Here is a 7660-nt window from a genome sequence, read left to right as displayed (position 1 = left end):
GATCATAACATTTGATCTGGTTGGCTGATTTGCTAAAAAGAGTTTTCAGTCACTTGACAGCCCGTGAAGTCGGTTGTTCCTTCTAGATTTTCAAAAAATGTTGTTTTCTATTTCTCATCAATTTTTTTTTCCAAACTTTGCAAAAATATTTCACATACTTAGACTTTGAATTTTGATATAATTTTTTTTGTAAGGGCTTCTCATGATATTTTGGTGCTTTTGAACAAATTTTCAAGTCATTTGGAGTTGTTTTGAATATACTCTCAGTTTTATCCTAAACTTGCATGTATAACGTGTAGTATGAACAACAAACAAGTTCAACAATACAACAAACAAGTTCTTGAAAAAGAAAATAAAAACTAACTTTCTTGAAGGTGGATTTGTCGGAATAAAGTGTTGCCACTAGTGATAAAGAAAGGAGAACACGCCTATGAAGGAGAAGATGAAAAATCATTCAAAACAAACGAAAATCATACCTAAACTAATTAATCAACATCCATTTGTATAAAATGAAAGAAAGATTACATGTGTTGGTCGTCAAACTTCATTTGAGAAAAGTTCGAGCAAAGAGAAGGGTCTCGCACTACGATAAAGTGAATAAATTTTCAACTCCGCCCAAAATTTTATAGAATTCACTAATATAACGTTTGAAAAGTGAATATATGACGTATTATAACCTTTTGACGTCTGAAACTAAGGTATTCTACGTCATACGTAAGTACATTTTCACCTTTGCGGCAAGGATTTTCAGAAAATTTACCCAATACGAAATTAGAATTCTCAATATCCAACGTCTTATAACCAATTAATATCGGATAAGTCTAAATCCGATGTGTTAATTAAATTTTTATTTACAAAAATGTCACTAGTGATTTTTAAAGTTAACTTTTTCGTATTCTAACGTCGAAAGGGAGACGTTGAAGCCTTATTTTGCACAGGGTTAATGTTACTAGTATTACTTGGTGATAATTTCTATGTCTAATTATGATTAAAATATTTTATCCATGAACATTAAATTAAAAAAATAATTGTCTCCTCCAAATAAGGTAAAGAAAATAGAATAAAATAAACTTAATTTAATATATTGAAATTTTCTAAAATTTGTAAATTTTTTTGTCCAAGTAAAATTATAATTAAAACATTGAAAATTTAAATAAGATGTTTGAAAAACATTTCACTCATAAAATCACAATTTAAAGACTTAATTTCGTATATAATTCAATTTCTAAAAAAATTACCGTGGCATTATAACTGTTTAACTATTGTAAAAAATAATAAAATATTAAATCAATTAATTAAAATATAATTATAAAATTAATTAAAATTATTATACCATGGTGGTATAATTTTGATAAGATATCATTTTTACGATAATAATTTCGTAAATGCATCATATTAGTACTGTCAAAATGAGTTGTAACCCGTAGGTCAATCCAACTTACCACGGGTTTGAGCCGGTTGGATTTGAAAAAAATATAATTTCTTTATGCGGGCTAGTTTTCAACTCGACTCACTTAAAATCCGACTCACCGGGTTAAACTCGTGGTGAGCCGGATCGGCTCACCAACCCACCTAATTTAATTTAATTATTTATTATTTTATGTTTCAATATTATTAGTTAGCATATTTTTTATTATATTGTAGATGGTGATAAAAAAAATGATGTTTGAAGAGAAAAAAATATTATAGATTTATCTATTCAAGACTCTAATATTATAAATGGACAAGTGATACAAAAATTATCAATATTAAAAACTTATTTGTTCCTCTTTTACATGTTTTTGGATTACGTTTGGATGATATGATATGTTTTTATATTTTGAATTGTCTTTAAAGATTAACATCATTTTAGTGTGTGACCTTTATTTAGATTTGAATTAAAAAATTTTAATTTTTTAATTTTTAAAAAAATTTATAATTAAATGAGACAGTGAACCAACCTGTTTAACTCACCAACCCGCCGTCGTGGGTCAGGCTGGATTTGAATTGTGAGCCGCGTTGGGTTGAGTAATAATTGTATTGAATGTAATTTTGTTTTGTTCAATTAGTCATGATCCTTTTAAAAGTGAAATCTATTCAATGGTATTGATACATTAGGTGGTCCTATCGTGCCTAACTTTTTTAGAGAAAAAATTTTAAGTGTAAGAAGTCATAAATATATAAACATGTACACATATTTTACCTGTATTCCCTTTTCATATAAGCCGTCGTTGAAATCCCAAGTGTCGTTTTCATAGTTTTCAACTATGAAATAAGAGATGCATGAATGAGAAATGAATAAACCTGGAGGGTGTTGATTGATGTCAACCATTAGAGTCTGAATATCTTGTATAAATACTCATGTCCATGAAAGCTTCCTCGAATATACTATCCACTTAACATATATTGGAGGAAAAAACTAACCATCTTCATCTGCAGCAATGTTGTATCAATCCATTTTCCATCAAACCTTTTTGTCATTTCTCCTTTGTATCACAACTCTTTCCTTGGTTGCTTCTGATCCCACAGATGGCTTCACCCGTCTTCCACTATCTAGCTCCAACTTTCAGGTCCAAAAGCCTCACGATGTTCCACAAGACCAGCGTTACACCTTTTCAAATGGAGTGCACACATTTATTGTATTCAACACAGACAAGCCTCACACGAGTACCAGCAATACAAAACCACGAACTGAGATTCGTATAACGGTAAGACTCAACTTTAATGTTATTTTAATCATTCATTTATGAAGAATACTGTTACTCTATTTCATACACTTTTTTTTTTCTTTTTCCTTTCTCACCTATCAATTTTCACTTTTTATACTTTCTCTCTTTGTCAATATGTCCACGGAGATTGACTGTTGATAATCATGAATCATAAGCATCTTGCAGTGAAGTATACGCTGCAACCAATCCAATGAGCTTCAACTTTTTAATGCAACTAATGGTTATCTTATGAAGATGACTCTTCGTTTATATTCATTTGCGTTACAAAAGCCGTAATAAGATTTGGCTTTGCAGGGCTACGATTATACATCTGGTGTGTGGCAATTTGAAGGGTATTTCTACGTCCCCAGTGGCACAACCGGGGTGTGCATCCAGCAAGTGTTCGGTGGAGTCACCGCTGCCACAACCTCTCAGAGTAGGGTCTATAGTGGATCTCTCACTCATTACTTATCACCTACTCTGGAAACAAACATCTACAATAAGTGGTACCGTTTCAACGTGATCCATGATGTGGGTGCCAACAACGTAAAGATTTTTATCAATGGGGTGCAGAAATTTAATGGAAATGGTCGTGGAGCCGACGATCACTATTTTAAGTTCGGGGTTTATGCACAGGACGGTGCTTCCTACCGCATGGAATCTCGATGGAGGGATATCAAGATTTTTAGAAGATAATAGAGATTGAATAAGCTTTTGTTTCAGTTCCAAGTTCTATAATAAGGCAAGTAAAAAGCTTGTTTAATTAGCTATATGATCCTGAATAATTTACTTGGACTCACAGAAACAAATGTTTAGAAATTATAATATCGTAATCCTAAGTTATCCCTCTCTACCCAATCATTGGTTGTTATCTGGTAGTGTGTATATGTTGTCCTTTCATGCTTATATTTCATAATTAACTGTTGCAGAACTAATATATTAAACAACTACAGTGTTAGAAGCATAAAAACACCAAAATTGGCCCATGCAGGTCTCGAACCTGCGACCTTCGCGTTATTAGCACGACGCTCTAACCAGCTGAGCTAATAGGCCAATCTTGTTATCTAATTGCAGTTAAACATTTTGTTCTCAATATAATAACTTATGATTCTTTATAATTTGATTCTTATAAAGAGTTCAACTTCACTCAAAAAGCAGTTGCAATAAAAAGTCTGAACACAAAATTGATTGATGATATAAGAGTTACTATGAATTTTTAAAAGGAAAAATATGTGATTGAATCAAACATTTAATAGTTTAATCCTAATTAAAGGTGAAAAAACATAATATTACAAGTTTATAGCATGAAAAATTAGACATAATTTTTATGTTATCAACACTTTATATATTTTTATACATATACATAAATTTAAATTAATATATTGTAATATTTAAATTTAAGTTTTCAAAATACGTATTAACATTGATTAATAATGATAACTAAAAACATAAAGGAAAATGAAAACTATTTTTAAATCCCAAGAATCGAAATTGGAGAAACCCCAATTCCAATGAAATCAGCTTAGAATACCCAATTTGGAGTTACTTATCATGACCATTGTTCCATACATGACTACTTTCCAAATAAAAGTTAAGGAAATAACTTTTAATACCATTTTTTTCCCATATACATGTTTTGGGAATAATCTTTGTACATATTCGATCAAGTGTAAATACATTCAATAAATTAGAAAATCCTTGAAAAATAAAAATAGTAAGTATAAAAAATACCTATCTCTGCAATCTGGAATACATCATCCCCTCCCATCACCCCGGCCTTGGAGCAATTGCTGCTAAGATATACGTTGACCTTCAAGCTCAAAGGAACTGCAAGCTTCCCCAGCACTGCGACAACAAGGAGGTCCTTAAGGCTATCTCTGTTGAAGCTAGTTGGATCGTGGACGAAGATGGCACTACCTATAGAACTACTAAACGTGTGTTCTTTGATTCAGCCAAGTTCGCAATCTTGCATGTAGTGAATAAAGTTGGGGATAAGATTCATTATCGATTACATCCATCAGGGTTGTAGTATTTTGAGCTACGACAAACAAGAATTGCATTTTGCTTGGTGGAGGAAGCACCATAATGGATGAATATGATTTTTAATGCCTTTTGGAACGAGTATTCCGAAAGGAATTTTTGTATTTTGGTAGATCATATATAAAATCTAATATATAAAAATATTTTCTTAATTGAGTATTCCTTAATACATTTATAAATTCAAAAATGTTTTTAAAAATACTTAATTTAAAAAGTATTTTGGTTTAATCATACATATGCTTCCTATTTCGAGTGACTTTCTTTAAATAAGTTTCTCATTTTCTTTTGTCTCAATTATTTTTAAAATATTAAAGTAATTAAGTATTTATTGTTAGTTATGTATAACACGGTTAAAAAGAATGTCACGTGTCAGTTTATGATTTTTTAAAATTTTTTAAATATTTTTTATTTTTCTTTTAATTTTTTTATTTTTTAAATATGTCTTCTCTTGCATGATTTTGGATGGACATGTGTTATATTAAAATGAGAAAATTGGTTGTAGAATCGTGATGCGATGAAGTTGTTGGTGTGAAAAGAATTCCAAAAGTTAGTTATACTCTGTTTGGTGGGATAAGTTTCTTTATTAGTTCAAATATAGTGTCAAAATGAGAAAGTGGTGATTGTGTGTTCAAAAATTGATTGGCTAATCTAATTATGACTAGCTAAACGAATAAGAATGAATTTTCATGAGTGATGTATAGTTGCATTTGATATTGAATTGAATTGGTTGCTGGTTTGGAACCAAATGATTGATTGCATGGTTCCAAAAAATGTTAATTGTGCTTAAATTTGGATTGAATTATATATTGAACATGGTACATGTTTTTTAGGTGAAGAATTAAGGGTAATATTTGTTGTTTTTAGTTGTTGTATTGATGAAAGATTTTAGTGGTTGAATGTATAAAAATAAGCTTACTGGAGTAATATATTTGTTTTTTGGATAAACAAAATTTGTGGTGTTGAAAATACATCCTTTAACATGTAAGAGTTATCATGAAAGGATTGTTTGGAGTAGTTTAATATGATGAACTTATGGCGCGTGCAAATTTCAGATTTTTGAATACTTTTATTGATGGCTTTCGTTGACTAAGTCCATGGTAGCTAATGTACAAATGTAAGTGATTGAAAAAAAAAATATACGTTAAAAAATTACTTAGAAAAAGGTGTGGGCCGTGAGGAATTTGTTGATTAGTGTTAGCAAATATAGGAATTTGTAGATGCTACATGATGACAAGTGATGGAAAATCCCTTAGCCACGGTCAATCACTTTCAAGAGAGTGACAGTCATCCTTGAAGATGGTGTCAACTCTACCATGTGGATCACCATTGGAGCTATCATGAAGCATGAATTGAAGACTAGTGTAGGAATTTAGGCCATGTAGTTTAGGTTTGTTTAAGACTTGTATTAAGGCCTAAGAAGCATAAAATTTTCCTTAAAGTTAGACATCCAAACCAAGTGGAAAGTGTGTGCCATGTCTCATGCTTCCATTTGAGAGGATTTACTTTTTAAAAGGTAGCAACATGGCACCTTAGTAATGGAGAATTTTTGCTTTTAATAGTGGCCACATGACACTCTAGGAATGGAGATGATTGTGTTTTGTGAGTGGCTACATGTCCTCCCATCATTGGAGAAGTTAGAAGGCCACATTTTTGGCCAATGAGAGCACAGGTGGGAGATCATGTTTTTAGGGTTAGAAGGAGACATCCTTGGCCTATAAATAGAGGTGTCTCCACCCTTGTATTTCATCTTAGAATTAAGTAATGTTATGCTACCAAAATATGGCCATACTCTTCCTTGATCATAACTAGAACAACTCTAGAGGCCCTTCTAGTCACCTTTCTCCTTGAGTTGGCCTAACCTCTCTTGGAGCCACCAAACACTACACCACCATCATATCTCCTAGAGGCTTTGAGTTTCTACCCCATCCACACCTTAGCTCATCATCCTTGGACCATTTACCACCACATTTCTGCAACATTCATCCAAGGAAACCCCTCCATGCATATCTCCTAGCTTTGGCCCAATCTAGCCAAGGAGGTTGCCATCATTTGGAGTGTTGTCGAGAAAGTTATGAGTAAAACACTCAACAAAGGTAAGAGTTTCTAGAATGTTGTCATTAGCGTCTTTTTGGTTCGTTTTTGGTAGTTTTGGCTATTTTTTGGTGCCTTTTTTTAGTCATTCCTTGCTCTTTTTGTGTCATTTTTATTTTTGAATCCATCCATGTTGTCTAGAGTCATGTTTAGTCCTTTACATGTCTCTACTTTCATGTTTAACCTTTGAAAAATCACCAAAAATACATGTTTGAGTAAATTTCAAAATTTCATTTTTGAGTTTCATGTTGTATTTTGATTCTAGTAGGATTTTTACCATATGGTGTGTAGTGAATCTTTGAACTTATAAGAGCATTCAAATCTGATTTGGTGTGTGTTTGTGCTAAAAAAATTGAGAAACAAGAAGAGACGAAAGGTACAAAAGAAAAGTAGACAAAAAGCAAAAGAAAAATGTGAAAGTAAAAGCACATGCATGTAAGATATGTAACCACCACCTTTGTGGGCAGAACATATATATTCAACAATGTTGAAGCATAAAAAACACCAAAAATGACCAATGCAGGTCTCGAACCTGCAACCTTCGCGTTATTAGCACGACACTCTAACCAGCTAAGTTAATAGGCCAACTTGTTATGTAATTGCAGTTAAGCAGTCGCAATAAGAGGTCTGAACACAAAATTGATCGATGATATAAGAGTTGCTATGAATTTTTAAAAAGAAAAATTTGTGATTGAATCAAACATTTAATAGTTTAATCCCAATGGAAACATCATCTAATAATGATAATAATTAAAGGTAAAAAAAATTATTTGACAAGTTTATAGCATTAAAAATAAAACATAATTTTTATGTTATCAACATTTAATATATATTTATACATA

At 31.6% G+C, this 7660-nt stretch overlaps 1 protein-coding gene and 2 non-coding genes across 3 annotated transcripts; 1 reads left to right on the top strand and 2 right to left on the bottom strand.

Moving 5' to 3' along the window:
- Positions 1–2420: 2420 nt before the first annotated feature.
- On the top strand, positions 2421–3545 carry LOC108331082 (citrate-binding protein). The gene is made up of 2 exons (XM_017565700.2): positions 2421–2687; positions 3003–3545. The coding sequence occupies exons 1-2, from the start codon at positions 2421–2423 to the stop codon at positions 3381–3383; spliced, it is 648 nt and encodes a 215-aa protein (XP_017421189.1). The 3' UTR covers positions 3384–3545.
- A 121-nt stretch (positions 3546–3666) lies between these two features.
- On the bottom strand, positions 3667–3740 carry TRNAI-AAU (transfer RNA isoleucine (anticodon AAU)). Its single transcript has one exon. It is a non-coding gene; the product is annotated as a tRNA-Ile (tRNA).
- A 3589-nt stretch (positions 3741–7329) lies between these two features.
- Positions 7330–7403, bottom strand: TRNAI-AAU (transfer RNA isoleucine (anticodon AAU)). Its single transcript has one exon. It is a non-coding gene; the product is annotated as a tRNA-Ile (tRNA).
- Positions 7404–7660: the final 257 nt, after the last annotated feature.

This window comes from Vigna angularis, chromosome 4, assembly GCF_016808095.1.
Source record: "Vigna angularis cultivar LongXiaoDou No.4 chromosome 4, ASM1680809v1, whole genome shotgun sequence".
Taxonomy (NCBI): domain Eukaryota; kingdom Viridiplantae; phylum Streptophyta; class Magnoliopsida; order Fabales; family Fabaceae; genus Vigna; species Vigna angularis.
Note: the sequence above shows the minus strand (reverse complement) of the source record. Positions and strands in the feature narration are given on the sequence as shown.

Bases quoted from the DNA above. Each gene is read 5' to 3' on its own strand.
- LOC108331082 (XM_017565700.2), top strand. From the start codon at position 2,421: ATGTTGTATCAATCCATTTTCCATCAAACCTTTTTGTCATTTCTCCTT. The intron at 2,688-3,002 runs GTAAGACTCAAC...TTGGCTTTGCAG, and splicing joins GAACTGAGATTCGTATAACG to GGCTACGATTATACATCTGG.